Source organism: Palaemon carinicauda, chromosome 1 (genome assembly GCF_036898095.1).
Source record: "Palaemon carinicauda isolate YSFRI2023 chromosome 1, ASM3689809v2, whole genome shotgun sequence".
NCBI lineage: Eukaryota > Metazoa > Arthropoda > Malacostraca > Decapoda > Palaemonidae > Palaemon > Palaemon carinicauda.
The window spans coordinates 311042228-311062227 of NC_090725.1; the positions used below are offsets into that span (position 1 = coordinate 311042228).

General features: G+C 30.9%; 1 protein-coding gene across 1 annotated transcript in view; it reads right to left on the reverse strand.

Moving 5' to 3' along the window:
* Positions 1–7993, reverse strand: part of LOC137640293 (protein fem-1 homolog A-like) — a 104771-nt gene extending 96778 nt beyond the window's left edge. Inside the window, exon 1 of the mRNA XM_068372922.1 lies at positions 7897–7993. Coding sequence (XP_068229023.1) covers positions 7897–7993 — 97 coding nt within the window. The remainder of the gene's footprint in view (positions 1–7896) is intronic.
* Between the last annotated feature and the right edge of the window lie 12007 nt (positions 7994–20000).

Consider the following 20000-nt stretch of genomic DNA (forward strand, 5'->3'; position numbering starts at 1 on the left):
CATCAATCAACGCATTTTATCAAAGAACAATAAGAAGTCCAATATGGTAAATATGCTGATTGATGCATTGGGAAAAAGAATGCCAAAATGGTGCAATACATTAATAATCACCAGCAACTGATTAGAAAATGCGATGCCTGTCATGTTTCAACAACCCTACATGTGCTGAAATACAGCAAAAAATTAAAAATAGAGACACAAAGGTATTCTGCTCAACATGCTTAGTCTGGATAGAAAATATAATTAAGTCGAGACTAAATATGCAAATAGTTGAAGATAAAGAAGAAGAAGAAGAAGAAGAAGAAGAAGAAGAAGAAGAAGAAGAAGAAGAAGAAGAAGAAGAAGAGAAAAAATGAACAGATATGTGTAAGGATGCAGAAGACATCATTGATATAAATTATGATGCCATCCAACAACATACTTACGACGAAATAAATTATCAGATAGAAACAAATAATAGACCCAAGAGACTCTACCCGGACCTACATACTTTTATGGAAAAGCAAGAACAAGAAAAAAAAAGAAAAGAAGGATATAGTCTGCAATTTGCTTAAAAGAGGGAATTGCAGATTTGGCGAAATATGCTACTACAAGCATCCAAAGATATGCCATAATTATGAAATATATGGTAAATGAGCGTATTTAGACGGATATGGAGACGAATGTCATATCTCCATCCAAAAATATGCAAAAACCTAAATGAAGGAAAAGGATGCAAATACAAAAAAAAAAAAATGTCGATATATGCATCCTGCAACCATGAATGAAAGTAAGAAACTCAGCAAACAGAAAAGAAAAATGAAAGCAAAAATGAAACAAAAAAAGAAACAAAAAAGCAGGCCGAGTATATATCGCGCTATGCACCAAAGGCCCCAAGATATGATGCCTTTCAACCCAAATATGCACATTTAGAGCCCAACTACAAAGAATGCATCTATAATGCCAGGGGTTGGTGCAGATATGGGGATAATTGCAGGTATACACACAAAAAGAAATATGAATGCGCAAGAGCAAATATAATAGAAAAGTTGGATTTTTTAATGGCAGAATTCCTGGAAATGGAGAAAAGAACATCATATCAGAACAGGAAGGAAGCATGGGAGAATCCATATTATTACCCATATTAAATAATGGGGATGAAACACAAACCATAATAGTGATGAATGCACAAGGTTTAGTCACGAGTAACTCTAAAAGGAACATAGAGTTCTTAGAAGAACTAACCCAAATTGAAAAAAAAAATAGATATATTAAATATAAGTGAAACATGGTGATCCCAAGAGACTGGCAGTGATGACCAGATAAAGGGTTTCCAAACGTATAGATCAGACAGAACAAATAAGAATCAAGGGCGAACCGCAATATATGGAAGAGACATAAATAAAGGAAAAGTCTGTGAAAAATATAGCAACACAGAATGTGAATTGATTGCAGTAGAATTTGAATTTGAAAAACTGGTGAATGTTGTAGTTTACAGACCCCCAAATACTAAGGAGTTTGACATAATGATAGAAAAAATAGATGATATATGTAAAAACCAAAAAGACTGGAATATACTCCTATCCGGAGATTTTAACTTTCGTGGATTAGAAAGAACGGATAGAAGAAAGTGGTTGTACGTATACATAAAAAAAAGAGAGTAATAGTAGCACAAAAGATAAGAGGCAATTTGAAAAGCTTCAAGATATGTTATTAAAACATAATATGTAATAAATAAACCACATTCCAACAAGAAAGGAAAATGTCCTAGATCTAGTATTTGTGAATGAGATAAATTATATTAAGGAAATAATAGTGTATAACACGGGAATTTCAGACCACAATGTCATAGAATTAATATTCTATTCCAAAGCAAGTGATCGCAGAATTAATCAAAGCACAAAACGTTGGGAAGGATATGGAAAATATAATTTTTCTAGTAAGAATATAAAATGGTAAAAAATAAATGAAGATCTAAACAAAGAATGGAAAAAAGTATTTGTAAGTGATAATATACAGGTAAATACAGACATAATGTACAAAATACTTGAGAAAATTGTTGAAAAATATGTACCGAAAAAAACAATAAACAAAAGACATGCATATCAAGAGACAGAAGGATCTTATTTCAGAAAATTAGAAAGTGGAAGAAAAATCATGTAAAAGAAAAAAATGTGTGGAAAATGATGGAAATAAAATGTAATATAGAAAATGCAGAACAAAAGATTATACAATCGAAAGAAAATGAAAAAAGGGACTTAAAAGAAAGGACACTTACAAATATATAAAAAAAAAGTACTTGGGAATGTTATTCAGACACTTTAAAACAAGAAAAGCTGAACACATGATTATGTTTTACAAAACTTATGTACGTAGTACACTCGAGTACTGCAATGTGATATGGTACCCACACTACCAAAAGGATATTGCACAAATAGAGAGTGTACAAAGGTCCCATACTGCTAGAATAGAAGAAGTTAAGGACCTTGACTACTGGGAAAGACTGCAATTTTTAAAACTATACAGTCTAGAAAGGAGAAGAGAACGCTACATGATAATACAAGCATGGAAGCAAATAGAAGGAATTACTGAAAACATCATGGAGCTAAAAATATCAGAAAGAGCAAGCCGAGGTAGATTAATAGGGCCAAAAAATATACCTGGAAAAATAAGGAAGGCGCACAGGACATTAATCCACTACGCGCCAGCATCGATAATGCAGCGACTATTTAATGCGCCAGCTCATCTAAGAAACATATCAGGAGTGAGCGTAGATGTGTTTAGGAATAAGCTCGAGAAATACCTAAGATGCATCCCACACCATCCAAGACTGGAAGATGCAAAATACACCGGAAGATGCATTAGCAACTCTCTGGTGGATATACGAGGTGCCTCACACTGAGGTACCTGTGGGAACACAAACATAAAATAAGGCAATAAGGTAAGGCTCTCTCTCTCTCTCTGTCCTTGTACGTTCTTTACCGTGGCATCTCTCTCTCTCTCTCTCTCCCTCTCTCTCTCTCTCTCTCTCTCTCACTTTGTACGTTCTTTACCGTGGCATCTCTCTCTCTCTCTCTCTCTCTCTCTCTCTCTCTCTCTCTCTCTCTCTCTCTCTCTCTCTCTCATTTATCATTCTGAAATATCGATTATTTACAAATGCCAGAATAAGAGAGTCTTGATTACCTTTTCCCCCAAGCTGTTTATTTTAGTGTTGCAGTTTTTCTCTTTATTTCTCCTTTATTGGTATATTTTCTGTTAGCTGTGGTATTTTAATATCAATGTTTCTTTTGGTTAGAAAATATGTATTTATAATACAAAACTGAATTTTATATACTTAAATTAGCCAGTCCTAACTTGTGGTTCAGTGGAATTTTAGGGTTCCTTGAACTATTGCTAAGGGTCATGTGAGAATCCATGATTTATCTAATTATTTTTCATTAATGTTTTATTTCTTCGTTAAACGTACTAGGAGCAATCATAGGATCAGAAGCAAAATAGCTATATACAAAACGACTTCATTTCTCTTCTGCTCAATAAAGTATTTTTTTAAAGACATTCCACGCTATGTTATTGTTATGTCTGGAATATAGTTACGGTTGAGAGACTCAATAAACTTCTAAACTGCATTTATCCTTATTTCAGGGGGACTTGCAAAGGGTAAAGGGAATTCAATAGGGAATCTAATAGTCTCCCAACCAATGAAATTGGATTTTCTCTAAAAGGAAAGTATGAGGGCAGGAACAGAGAGGGAGTTTAATCTCATACGAGTTTGCTAATGTATTTTTCTAACGATTTTATCTTTTTCCCGACACTTTTTCCAGGTGTTGGGAAACTGGGAACGCATCTACTATGTTGCATAGAGATACATTCTTATATAGATTGGATATTTCTTAATTTGTGAAGGAGAGCGGAGTTTAAAATGAAGGAAAAAACCTTAACACATATATTATTATCATTATTATTATTATTATTATTATTATTATTATTATTATTTGCTAAGCTACAACCCTAGTTGGAAAAGCAGGATGTTATAAGCCCAGGGCCCCTAACAGGGAAAATAGCCCAGTGAGTAAAGGAAAATAAAATATTATAAGAACAGTAACATTAAATAAATATTTCCTATATAAATTATAAAAAAAAAACTTTAACAAAACAATAGGAAGAGAAATTAGATAGAATAGTGTGCCCAAGTGTACCCTCAAGCAAGAGAACTCTAACCCAAGAGACAGTGGAAGACCATGGTACAGAGGCTATGAAACTACCCAAACTAGAGAACAATGGTTTAATTTTGGAGTGTCCTCCTAGAGGAGCTGCTTGCATGATATGATAAGTGACAATATAGCATATTCATTATAAACATTCTAACTTCATGTCTTATTGTTTTAAAATAACTGTTTTGAGAAAAAATACCTCATATATATATATATATATATATATATATATATATATATATATATTTATATATACATATATACATATATATATATATATATATATATATATATATATATATATATATATATATGTACATATATATATATATATATATATATATATATATATATATATATATATATACATACATACATATACCAAAGGCACTTCCCCCAATTTTGGGGGGTAGCCGACAACAACAAGAAACAAAACAAAAAGGGGACCTCTACTCTCTACGTTCCTCCAGCCTAACCAGGGACTCAGCCGAGTTCAGCTGGTACTGCTAGGGTGCCACAGCCCAACCTCCCACATTTCCACCACAGATGAAGCTTCATACTGCTGAGTCCCCTACTGCTGCTACCTCCGCGGTCATCTATATACTTACGTATATATATATATTTATATATATATATGTATATATACATGTATATATATGTATATATATATATATATATATATATATATATATATATATATATATATATATATATATATATACATATATATACACACACACACATATATATATATATATATATATATATATATATATATATATATATATATATATATATATATATACAGTATATATATATATATATATATATATATATATATATATATATATATATATATATATATATATATATATATATATCACGGTTTTACAAACACACCCTCTTCAGCTGAATGGATAGAATACTGAGTGAAAAAAAAAAGTTTTAATCAATGATGAACGGATTAAAAATACTTTTCCGGAATTTATATTAAACCTTTTAGCTTCCTTAAAATCTCTGCGTTGACTTTGTAGAAAAGCAAGAAATTTATGACATTTCGTTTGAGATATTATTATTATTATTATTATTATTATTATTATTATTATTATTATTATTATTACAAGCTAAGCTACAACCGTAGTTTGAAAAGCAGGATGCTATAAGCCCAATTGTTCGAATAGGGAAAATAACCCAGTGAGGAAAGGAAACAATGAAATAGATAAACTACAAAATAAGTAGCGAACAATAAAAATATTTTTGGAAGAGTAACAACATTAAAATTAATCTTTCATATATAAACTATAAAAACTTTGAAGAAGAAGAGAAATGAGATAGAATCGTGTTTTCAAGTGTACCCTTAAGCAAGAGAACTCTACCCCAAGACAGTGGAAGACTATGGTACAGAGGCTATGGCGCTACATAAGACATCCTTTCAATTCCCCCCCTTTTTTTCTGTATATCTACGTGCATACTAACCTTGACTTTTCGCAGATATAGCAAGTTGCTTCCAAATCTTATGCGTACATATTAATATTTTTCTGACTGTAAATATTACATTATTTATCTCTTTAGTTCATCTCAATACCATTCATTATTATTATTTACTAATATCCATAAACATTACGGCTTTCTAATTACACTTCATTGTTACTAAAGACCAGATCTATTATCCAATCTTTCTACTTTTCTTACTTTAAATATTACATTATTTATCTCTTTAGTTCACCCTGATACCATTCATTATAATTACTTCCTAATATCCATAGACATTACGGCTGTTTAATTACAAATCATGGATATTAAGGTCCATTATCATACCTTTCCAATTTCTTATACATATAAAAACAATGCCAAATGATTTTATCTTCAGTGATTATGTAACTGCAAGAGCATTGCCATTCCAAATGGCTCATACAAAACATGAAACATTGGACATTTAAACAGAAAACAAAGCCGAGAGAAATCCTTATTTTTCTAACTCTAGGGACACGAAATCCTTTATCATTTATTACCTTCCCCTCATAGAAAATGCAAAACAAATCTAGCTTTATCTCGACAGTTTCTCTTCGTATTTATACACTAAGGCAAAACATTAAACGAATAATGGTAGGAATGATCTATTTACTAATTTTATTGATGCAGAATGTAACAAATACTTTAGGCAAAATAACATTTCACGAATAATAAAAGGAATTATCTATATCCTGTTTTTTTGGACATGCAGAATTTAACAAATATAGTTAAGTATGATACAAGTATTTTTTTTTTTTTTTTGCAGAGGTTGAATGTGGATTTTTCCCCCAATCAATTCTATTAATTTCTAATTATTTTATAAATGGAAAAAAATGTATTTAATGCTTTTACTTGTCTATTTGTTACCCATATTATTCATATCACTGTAGAACATTAGATACTAGTTGAATTTCTATTAAAATTGGAGTGAAGGCAAGGTCTAAATATGTCCCAGATGGAAGGAGACTGTTAACGTTTGTAATAAAACTGGAGAGAAGGAAACTATTAGAATACAGTTTAAGGTGTTCTCACACTAGAAAGTCTTTTCAACCCCTTTCGTAAGTAGACTATCATATCATGAAAAGAGATCAGGGTTAATAATTCTGGTTTGAAATCATGGAATGAAGACGTATGTGGATTATTCCTTTAATTCTCTGACAATTTGACCCACCCAGGACCAACAAAAGTTATATATCATATCATAAAAACACTGGTTCATATAGTTTTGGAATAGACATCTAGATACCCAATGACACCTACTATTTCGTTTAAACCGACATGCAAGAAGAAATCAGTTCAAAGTGATACAATTCAGTGACTTCAAATCAGACATATGAACTGAATGTTTCTGGTTGAATAATTTAGGATGTTGCCAGGATCTGTGACCATTACTCTATTACGACAGAAAGGGAGACGTAATTTCATTCTTCTGGAAGCACTTTAAACTTTATAGGTGCTGTCTGAGCAAAGATCTGGAAGTAGTTTTTGTCTTTTGGAAGCGTTTTAAAAGGAAATATAAAACTATGCTCTGCATCCCAATAAGATCTGACAACCTTCATCTCTAGTTCATCTCATGTTAAAATTAAAATCAGTGACAAATAAATGGAGATAAAGAACACAGAAGTGAAGCGGGTATTGAGAAAAATGATAAAGTACCCGGTCCATTAGAGTTTCAAATTGAAATGGTCAAGATACTAGCTACAGATGGGGAGTAATGGATGCTAGGTTTATTACGAGCAGTATGGGAACAGGAAATAATGCCCAAAGCCTGTGATAAGTCTAATATTATTCATATTCAAGCAGAAAGATGATGTCCTGTATTGTGGTAACTACAGGAGAATTAAACTAGCAGAGCATGGTTAGAAAGATTTTGAGAGGGTGCTAGATGAGAGATTGAGAGAGACTGTAAAGATTGGTAAACAGCAGTATGGATTCATGAGAGTGAGAGGGAATATGGAGGCCATCTTTATAATAATTAACTACAGGAAAGGAGACTAGAAGGAAACAAAAGCTCTTCTGTGCTTTTGCAGATCTAGAGAGGGCTTATGGTAGAATACCTGTATTGTTTTGGTTTTTAAGGAAGATGAATGTCCTGAAGTTGTTAGAATGATGTACAAAAGAACAAGGACCAAAGTAATAACAGCTGTTGGGGAAACAGAATCCTTTGAAGTTAGTGTTAGATTTAATGACTAACTGTGAAAAAGAGAAGAATTACAGAGAAGGGTTGTAGAGTGGCAAGAAACTTTGTAGAGGGATGGTTTGAGAGTAAATGTAGATAAGACTGAAGCCATGATGAGCAGTAAGGAAGATACGGTTAATATAGCTATGCATGAAAGTAGAGGCTCAATTGAAAAACATGTGGAACATTTCAAATACTTGAGATCTACTATAAGCCAGGAGTAAGGCTGTGAGCCTGATGTTAAGAATAGGATAAATACAGCTTGAGGAGAGTGGAGGGAGGTAGCAGGAGTGGTATGTGATACGAATATGCCAATCAAGCTAAATGTCAAGATCTATAGGACAGTAATAAGACCAGTGTTAATGTATGGATGGGAAATGTAGGCTCTAACACAAAAAGAGGAAGGGAAGCTTGTTTGAATAGAGATGAGAATGCTGAGATTAGTTATAGGAATATCAATGCTTGAAAGATTGAAAAATGATGAAATATGAAGAGGATAGATGGTGGGGAAGGGGAGAGGAGGGCTTAGAAGAACATTGTGAGGGGGAGAAGATCGAGAAGGAGGAAGTGAATTAGATGGCGAGATAGAGTGAAGGATGATATGGAGAGAAGAGGTTTGGTGGAAGAGGATGCATTTGATAGAAGTCATTGTATAGGACGCATCAGGCAACGCACTCCTTATCCTTAATATTGGGACGTTAGGAAAGAAGACGAAGAGAAGTGTAAATACTGCTTTGATACAACCATTTCTTTTATAGCATATCTTTTATCCACGGAAGTATACTTCAGTACCAACGAGACACAAAAATGCAGGTTTTATGCATGGATATAGGACAGGTAACTCTATCTTCAGATAAAATTATTAAGACGTCACAGTATTGATTTAATAACTTATTTCATAGCAAATCTATTAAGATCTATCACTTTCGTGAAAGGATTCAGTATTTAATCAGGGTCACCATGCTAAATAATTCCAATCCTTACCACAATGTTATAATTCTAAGATTACGAGCATCTTTGCTCACTTATGTAACATTATCTTATTACTGATTATCCTAAATTATTATATCTGCAGATACTCTACATATTAATGATTGATTCTGACTTGATTGGAAATGTGCTATCAAGGCAAATACTTTTATAAAATGGATTGAAAATCTAAAAGAAGAGGAACCATAACACTTCGTCAAGAACTAAACAAACTACAGTTCTTTTTGAGAAAATAAAACGTAGAATTAACAAGGCAAACTTTTAAACAGCAAACTTACTAGATATAGAAAACATTAATCGCTGAAAACAAATAGCATTATAAATAAATGTGAATTGCTGGCACAATAAAAATTACATTTTATGTAGAAAGAAAATGTTAAAGCCTATGTGAAATAGACAGAGACAAGTTAACTTAACTCAGCATTATAAACTGAAAATAAGAAAGACTATTCCAATTGAGAATATAACAAGAATATGATATAGGTTAAAAAAAAAAGACGGTGGATACATTATCTCTTTCTACATCATACATAGTCATTCATCATACTATATTGGCCGGAGTCAAGTCCCTACGACGAGGTAGATATAGTAAATGAAAAATGTTCTTGTCTTCTTCATACAAGATATATGAGTCAAGAAAACCATAGCTTTGGTGTGTGCTTAACCCTGAATAAGAATGAGGTCAAAAGGATTATCTATACTGAATGTTCATATAAAAAGGCCCTAGTCTTCTAAGGGAGGTGATATAAAATAGGTGGAAAAAGGTAAATGAATAAAAACTAGTTTAATACTATTATGTAGTGAAAGAATATTCATGCCGGATTTAATAAATAAAATGTTGAATGCTGCAGTGGCTATAATCTAGGAGTTTTTTCTCTAAGGTCACACATCACTATGGGAGTATGTATATATGTGTATATATATATATATATATATATATATATATATATATATATATATATATATATATATATATATATATATATATATTGTTTTACGTGAAACCACAAGCTATACAGCTCTGCCAACCAATACTATGTGGAATACTACCACAGCCTATACAAGTATGCTAGCCAATACTTTTTGGGACATGGTCCCAAGCTAGACTAGTATACTATCTATGTTGAGTATAACCAAAGGCTGTCGGCGTACTATATAATAACTCTGTGCCGTATAATCACCAGCTATAGAGGTCTTCAGACTAAGACTTTGTGGAGTATTACCACAAGCTATACATGTCTTCTGACCAAAACTTTGTGGAGTATTGTGGAGTCTAACCACAAGCTATACAGGTCTTCTGACCAAAAATTTGTGGAGTATTGTGGAGTATAACCACAAGCTATACAGGTCTTCTGACCAATATTTTGTGGGGTATAACCACAAACTATTATTATTATTATTATTATTATTATTATTATTATTATTATTAACTAAGCTATAACCCTAGTTTTGAAAGCAGGATTATATAAACCAAAGGACTCCAACAGGGAAAAATAGCCCAGTGAGGAAAGGATATAAGGAGATAAATAAAATATATGAAAAGTATTGAACAATTAATATGAAATACTTTAAGAACAGTAACAATATCTTTAATATACAAACTATAAAAAGACTGTTCAACATAAAAACATTTGCTGCAAGTTTGAACTTTAGAAGTTCCACCGATTCTACTATCCGATTAGGAAGATCATTCCTCAACTTGGTCACAGCTTTTTTTCACCAAAGCTTATCTCCTGATGATGTAAAATTCATAGCGCAAGTAATAATAATAATAATAATAATAATAATAATAATAATAATAATAATAATAATGACAACAACAAAAACAATAATAATAATAATAATAATAATAATAATAATAATAATAAAGAACAATTAACCTCCTATTACTGTAGTTCTATTTCACAATACTACTTCCAATTTACGTCATATTCGCTGTTTCTATTTAAAAACATTTGCAAAAAAAAAAAAAAAAAAAAAAAATTCAGTGCAAAATTCCACGGAAGTCAACAATAGCCCCAAGAATTAATTTCGCGTAAGCCAGAACATTTCCCAGCCAATTTGGAAAATCCGGTGTTTTGTGGATAATAGCAAATCTAAATTAATTGATCGAATCACATCGCTTACGGCTCGCATCAAAACGTAAATCGGATTTAATAACATTCTATTCTAAGCGAATTATTTTTACTTTTATCTCTTTATGGAGAGAATGAGATTAAATTGAATTATATGATTATTTGATTTATTATGGATTTCATGTTTTTCTTGAATGATTATTATACCCGAGTACTTTTTCATTGATATTTGAGTTTGTAAATACTATTTTTTAGCTGTTTTTATAATTTCCATTGCATTTTTTGTATTTGTATTTATCTAACTATCTATCTATCTATATATACTGTCTATATATATATATATATATATATATATATATATATATATATATATATATATATATATATATATATATATGTATATATATAAATATATATATATATATATATATATATACATTTATATATATATACATATATATATATATATATACTGTATATATATATATATATATATATATATATATATATATATATATATATATATATACAGTATATATATATATATATATATATATATTTATATATATATATATATATATATATATATATATATATATATATATATATATATATATATACTTTCTCTATCAACATGTAAGAGAAAGAAATGGACGTGAGCAGGACATATAATAAGAATGACAGATAATAGATGGACAAGAAGATTGTAAAAGAAGCAGTGAAAGGAGAAGACGATGGATTGACGAACTAAGAAAGGATGCTTGTATGGAGTGTTATAGAAGAACCATATAAAGACGTGAATAGAAGAATATACCTGAGGCCTTTGTCCTGCATTGGACTAGTTACGGCTGATGATGATGATGTATATATACACATACAGACATACATACATACACTCACACACACACACACACACACACACACATATATATATATATATATATATATATATATATATATATATATATATATGGATAAATATCAACACAACATCGTGTTCTAATAGAAATAAATTTCTACCTCATACTTGGGATCGAACGCTAGCCCCTTCTAATGAAAGGCCAGGTCGATATATATATATATATATATATATATATATATATATATATATATATATATATATATATATATACTGTATATACATATAATTATGCATATATGTGTGTATTTATATACACACACACACATATATATATATATATATATATATATATATATATATGTGTGTGTGTGTGTGTGTGTGTGTGTGTATACAGTCACATACGAACAGTTTCCATGTCTGAAACTCAAGCTTTCCTCATTCGAAGACAAGTCTTATCGTCTACACAGGTAATAATAGAAAAACAACAATTCCTTAAAAATAATGGTGGTCCAGAAGATAAAAAACAAAAGAAAATAACAGATGAAGTTTCTTTTCACCAATATAGTATTTATATAAGAAAGAAAAAGCAAATTGAACTTTATACCTATCTTCTTTTATGTTACCATCTTAATCATGGAATTGAAAATTAACCACAATGGAATTTTCTTCCATAAGAAAAAAAAAATTATGGAAGTGTACCTTGATGCAACTTTATTCACAAACAGAAGACGACAATACCATTGACATATACAGCATTTTACCTGCCAGTTATGGGGTCCTTTGATTGGCCAGACAGTACTACATTGGAACCTTCTCTCTGGTTACGGCTCACTTTCCCATTGCCTACTCATACACCGAATAGTCTGGCCTATTCTTTACAGATTCTCCTCTGATCTCATACACCTGACAACACTGAGATTCCCAAACAATTCTTCTTCACCCAAAGGGGTTAACTACTCCAATATAATTGTTCAGTGGCTACTTTCCTCTTGGTAAGGGTAGAAGAGACTCTTTAACTCTGGTAAGCAGCTCTTCTAGGAGAAGGACACTCCAAAATCAAACCATTGTACTCTTAGTCTTGGGTAGTGCCATAGCCTCTGTACCATGGTCTTCCACTGTCTTGGTTTAGAGTTCTCTTGCTTAAGGGTACACTCAGGCACACTATTCTATATAATTTCTCTTCCTCTTGTTTTGTTAAATTATTTAAAGTTTATACATGAAATATTTATTTTAATGTTGTTACTTTTCTTAAAATACTTTATTTTCCTTGTTTCCTTTCCTCACTGGGCTATTTTCCCTATTGGGGCCCCTGAGCAAATAGCATCCTGCTTTTCCAATTAGGGTTGTAGCTTAGCAATTAATAATAATAATAATAATAATAATAATAATAATAATAATAATAATAATAATAATAATAATAATAATGGATTATCAATTTCCGTATTTTAAATCGTAGATGCATCACCTGTTTCATATTTATCACTAAAAAAAATTTTTTCTTTACTATCTAAAAATTATGTAATCCTTCATTGTATATGTTAGCTATCGAGCCATAAGACATATACACTATCTAAATCTAAATATAGAGAAATTTTTACATCATACACTATTAATAAAAACGGTTATTTTAATCGAAAATTCTCCGTAAAAAGGTTCTCAGCCGTATTTCAGTAAAATACAGGCAACCGTAATTTTACCATACTTTCTTATTATATTTTATGTGTTGGTGACCGTAATATCACTCCTTTACGTCAATATATCCGGTTATAAAACGGTAAATATTTGGCATCATTTATTCCAGGATTTTGATCGTTTTATTTACGGCAAATTTTCAACAGTGTAAGATGTAAGGAAATATTTATATGTTCCTCAAATAACATAAGTTTAAAACTGTTATCTATCATATTATATAGACCAATTAAGTCCATTTGAAAATTTTGCATTTTTCGATTAAGCAAAAGATGTTCTCTCAAATCCTTTAAAGACTATCATGTCTAAAAAAAATAGCAGACTTGAAAATCTACAGGTTCAGTAATATATCAGTATAAATGTATAGCCATCAAGAATAAATACTCAATTATAAAAATAAACAATACAAGATTGAAAAAAGGCGTAATACAAATATCCGGTAAAGCTAAGAAAGATTTAGTGAGGTTTTTTTTTTTTTTTTTTTTTTTTTTTTTTTTTTTTTTTTTTTTTTGAGATTCCGCGCGCAAAGCTGATTCCTTCACCGGAAGGGCTTGACAGGTATTGAAACTCCATCCGGATCATCGTAGCGTTCAATCGAGCGGAAGAGAAAGGGGATCAGGGCGAGAAGAGAAACGCTGGAGAGATCTGCAGGAAGAAGAAGAGCATATCAGAGAGATCTGGATGAAGAAGAAGACATCAGAGAGATCTGGAAGAAGAAGAAGAATAAGAAGAAGAAGAAGAAGAAGAAGAAGAAGAAGAAGAAGAAGAAGAAGGAATCAGAGATCTGGAAAAAGAAGAAGACAACAGAGACATCTGGAAGAAGAAGAAAAAGACACCAGAGATCTGTAGGAAGAAGAAGGCACCAGTGAGATCTGGAAGAAGAAGATATCAAAGAGATCTGGAAGAAGAAGTAGAAGACATCAGAGAGATCTGGAAGAAGAAGAAATCAAAGAAATCAGGAAGAATAAGATATCAGAGATATCTGAAAGAAGAAGAAGACACCAGAGAGATCTGGAGGAAGAATAAGGCACCAGTGAGATCTTGAAGAAGAAGACATCAAGAGATCTGGATGAAGAAGAAGGCACTAGTGAGATCTGGAAGAATAAGATATCAGACAGATCTGGAATAAGAAAAAGACAACAGAGAGATCTAGAAAAAGAAAACACCAGAGATATCTGGAAGAAGAAGACAGGACCTATCAGTACAAGTTTAAAGGTCACGGACTCTTGCTAGAAAACTCACTTTTCATTGCGAAAAGCAATTAATATTAGAACATACATAGATACCAACACTACCTCAAATCCAAACCACTCTCTCTCTCTCTCTCTCTCTCTCTCTCTCTCTCTCTCTCTCTCTCTCTCTCTCTCTCTCTCTCTCTCTCCTCAGCAGGCAGGAAAACCTATCTTATCTTTCAAGTTATGAAAATATTTGTTCTATAATTCACCCCCGGGTACAACGGCTCGTATGTAAAAATTAATCAGATATTCGATAGGCAGTGAAATCTGAAGAGTTCTGAACTTTTACATCAAATTGATAATACGGGATTATTTTCCACTTTGCGAGCAGGTTTGTTTGGGTGTATATCTATTTTACTAGTGTACGCTACCCGTCAAAAATGACGGTTAAATATTTAGATGTGAACACACGAAAGTTCCCCCTCTCACCAGCGTATGACTACTCCCAATCCCTTCTATCCCAGGGACAGGGAGAAATGAGCGTAACTGAAAAGAAATATATGTTATTATTATTATTATTATTATTATTATTATTATTATTATTATAGCTAAGCTACAACCCTAGTTGGGAAAGGGTTCCAACCTGAAAAATTGCCTAATGAGGAATGGAAAAAAGGAAATAAATAAAATATATGAGAAATCATGAACAACGAAAATAAGATATTTTAAGAACATATATATATATATATATATATATATATATATATATATATATATATATATATATATATATATATATATTAGTTGAAATAATGATCCATATCATAGAAATATCACGAGCTTATGAAATATTAAAGAATTATTGCCAAACAATTCAATTATTATTATTATTATTATTATTATTATTATTATTATTATTATTATTATTATTTTTATTATTATTCAATTCTTGCTAAGCTACAACCCTAGTTGGAAAAGCTGGAGGCTATAAGCTCAAAGGCTCCAGCAGGGAAAATAGCCCAGTGAGGAAAGGAAACAAGAATATTTTTTTAGGAAGATTAACATTAAAATAAATATCTCATATATAAACTATAGAAAACTATTAACACTATAAACTAATATGGCAGTAACAGTCACTTTAATTAAATTGTGTAATATATCATATATCATGTCTTTAGTGAAATAGACACTATTTCTTCTATTCATGCCCAATAGTGAGACATAAAAAAGGGTCATTCTTTGAAGTATAATATATTGACTTTTGTCTTTAAATAAAAAGAATATAAGAAAAAAAAAATAGAGGGGAAAAGGAATTGTTAAAATTTCTTGATTTCGAAGTTATCTAATAACAAGGCAAGAAACCCATTCCCCACCCCCCACCCCCCCAAAAAAAGAAAAAAAAAGTAGGCAAGAATCTAAAATAAAACTAACGACTAAAAAAACTGAAAAAAAGAGAAAAGGATTAAAAATAACTTATGTGAAAAAAAGGTTAAAATGCTCTGCTTGAAAAATAAGCTGAAAAAATAGTACGGAAAGATATTAACTTATTATGGAAAATAAAAGGAGACGAGTGTACATAAAAGTGAGAGAGAGAGAGAGAGAGAGAGAGAGAGAGAGAGAGAGAGAGAGAGAGAGAGAGAGAGAGAGAGAGGGGGTTAATCGTATTCATGAAAAATCAGTTATCACGGAATACGAATCTTAAAATGAAACATAAATGTTCTATATATTTTACATTCATTTGTCTAAACATTAATTAAAAACACCTACTCATTGATGAAACAGTTTTATTCTGAAAATAAATAATTCAGTAGTTCATCTAAGGGATTTTTCTCTTCTTACAGCTTTGCAAAACAATTTATTAATATTCAACAAGAATTAAATAATATTGCAAAACAAAACATGAAATAAAACATAATTTCTTCGATGTTATGAAATTTTTTCAACTATCACATGCAAATGTCTTTTTAGTTGAATGGATAACCTTCTTTATCTTTCATCTTAAAACTTTTAAAAATAATTCTACATACCTGCTAGCTTTATAATTAAAGTTTGAGTAATAATTTGAATACTGGACGTGGGATGTACAAACTTGATGCATTTATATGCAAAGAGGCTGGCAATCTTCAGAAATTTTCATTTATTTAAGCAGGTCTGACTTTAGTGACACCTGGCATCTATATTAAGAATTATGTACATTCATATTATGAGTGTGTGTATATATATATATATATATATATATATATATATATATATATATATATATATATATATATATACATACATATATATATATATATATGCATGTATGTATGTATGTATGGATACATATAAAATATAAGAAATAGATGAATAAATATAAATAAACACACACACATATATATATACATATACATATATATATATATATATATATATATATATATATATATATATATATATATATATATATATGTGTGTGTGTGTGTGTGTGTGTATTACACACACACACTTTTCTAAGTGGGGATATCTCAATGCAGTGATCAGAAAAACTGTACTAGCAAAGGCCACTTATACTAAGCTGGTTTGCTGTAAGGGATCAGACAAAAATAGCCCCCCCTTACCAATCCCCAAAGGCCAGCGTGATATAAACTGGCCAAACCCCAGACATGTAATAAGGGTATGTCAGAGGACTTTGTCCTGCAGTGGACTAAAAACGGTTATATTTGTTGTTTTTATTGATATACTGTGTGTGCGGGTGTGTGGATGTGTGTGGGTGTGTAGGTGCGTGTCACCTATGTATATCTGTTTTTATATAGCCAATTATGAGGAAAAATTATCATATTCCCACAAGTGCAAAAGCAAAAGACACGATTAATATCCTCTCCACTGTAAAAGGATTGAATGTTATAAAATAAAAGGGGATATTGAGATAACTGCTGCATTCGATGCAATATTCTTGGAAAAAATGGAAGAATAAAATATTAACCCATTGCATACTGTAAATTATTTCAGATAAAGGTTAAAGGTGTCTGTTTTCAGTTCCAGTTTCATCAGAATAGATGCTCACCAGAACGTCAGCCACGTAAGCTCAACCACCCACCACAGCAGTGGCCTCCCCAGTAAACAGCTTAAACTCACGGTCCCTGATGGGGATCGATCTGCTGCCAAGCGAACGCTAGGCGAACATGTTACTACTGTACTAGCGAGGAGTCCAGATAGAAGACGTTATTTGCACTAAAACATATAGCTTGTATGTTAGATTGTAAAGTAAAATCAAAGAAAATGAACGATAAAGATAAAGATTGAGATGTATCCCTTCTTTGAAAATATACAATGCGAGAAAAGGAAGCAGGTTTTGTTAATCTGGAAGTTTATTAGAACATGAGAGAAATTGATTGATTGATTGATTTAGAGTTCTCTGGCATCCAGGCATCGAAGGTCATTGACGCCGATGTCGTTTGTTACAAATAAAGAATAGAACAATATTAAATTTAATACCATAAAAGCGAAGATGTCCTTATAAGACCTTCGTCTGAAATAAATCTAATAATGCCGATGACATTGAACAACACACCAAGCCCAAGAAACTTGGAGGAGTACAATTATTCTGTGATATCAAATATTCTTAGGTTTAGATTTAGTTTAGCAAAATTGTTGGCATGTTTACAAGTGGATAGGTCTCTTGAACTGGGGCTTGGGTGCTGATCAAATGAAAATATAGTCAGTCTTCAGGACATTATCCTCGCTTGCTGGGGCAATGTTACTGTTCCTTGCCTCTGCCATTCATGAGCGGCCTTTAAACCTTCAATTGCTGCAAAAGGAAATGACACAAAAGGCATTAAACCTCTTTCCACATAATATGATATTCACACTGGTTGAAAACTATGAAAAAGACTCCTTTCACTCCCTTCCTCCATTGAATATTCTTGAAACTCTAAAACATTGAATCATTTCCTGGAATCCAAGTACAAAAACACCGTTTTTCATAAAAAAAAAATCTAAAATAAAGAGACTAAAATAGAGCTAAATGGGGAATTATCCAGTTATTATTATTATTATTATTATTATTATTATTATTATTATTATTACTTGCTAAGCTACAACCCTAGTTGGAAAAGCAGGATGATATAAGCCCAGGGGCTCCAACAGGGAAAATAGCTCAGTGAGGAAACAAAATATTATAAGAAGAGCTACAATATTAAAATAAATATCACTTTATAGACTATTAACACTTTAACAAAGCAAGAGGAAGAGTAATAAGATATAATATAGATCAGTGTGCCCAAGTGCACCCTCAAGCAAGAGAACTCTAACCTAAAACAGTGAAAGACCATGGTACAGAGGCTATGGCACTATCCAAGAGTAGAGAACAATGGTTTGATTTTGGAGTTAGGGAGAAAGAATAATTATAAATTCCCAAAGCACAAATATATCAAATGGTAAAAATGAAGTACACTAAAACAAATGAATAATGCATTTCACTGAGAGTATGTAATTCTCGGTATATCCTCTGTCTGATGTAAATGTTTGATCGAAAAAATCAAGGAAATTTTAATCTAAAAGAAATTTAGTCTAATGTAAATGAGGTTGATAAATGAGAGACGATCCAGATTATTATTATTATTATTATTATTATTATTATTACCCTTATCCTTATCCTTATTTTTATTCTTAATCTTATTATTATTATTATTATTATTATTATTATTATTATTATCATTATTATTATTATTATTATCATTATTATTATTATTATCATTATTATTATTAAAAGGAAAGAAATCATGATGATTAGTTAGTTCCCTGAATTCTTGAATCAAATATTTCCTGCCATATCCAAAAAGCTATTAATGATTTCTTATTTGAAATAGTAACCTTTATGGAATACTTTTCCATCTTCATATTTCGCCGAAACGTAATTTGAGACATAATATCTTTGGGATAACATCGATTTTTTGAAAAGAAAAAGAAAAGAATAGGTGAGCACACTACTTAAAATGTACATTAATAACCTTATAGGTACGAAAAAAAAAATAACTTTCAGAACCTTATAGGTACAAAAAAAAAAAAGAAGAAATGAACATGTAACTTTTGGATAGATTTGTGAAAAAAAACAAAAGAAACTTTTTTCATAATCCTATGAAATTTTAGGAAAACAAGTTCAAAACGAAGTAAGAGAAAGAAAAAAGCAGGGGTTTGAATCTCTGCCTGGCCAGTGGATATAGAGTCTCGAGATAGAATTCGGTATTAAATGCCATTGTGGTTCATATTTACATCGATTGAAATCACGAGTGTTACTAATATATATATGTATATATATATATATATATATATATATATATATATATA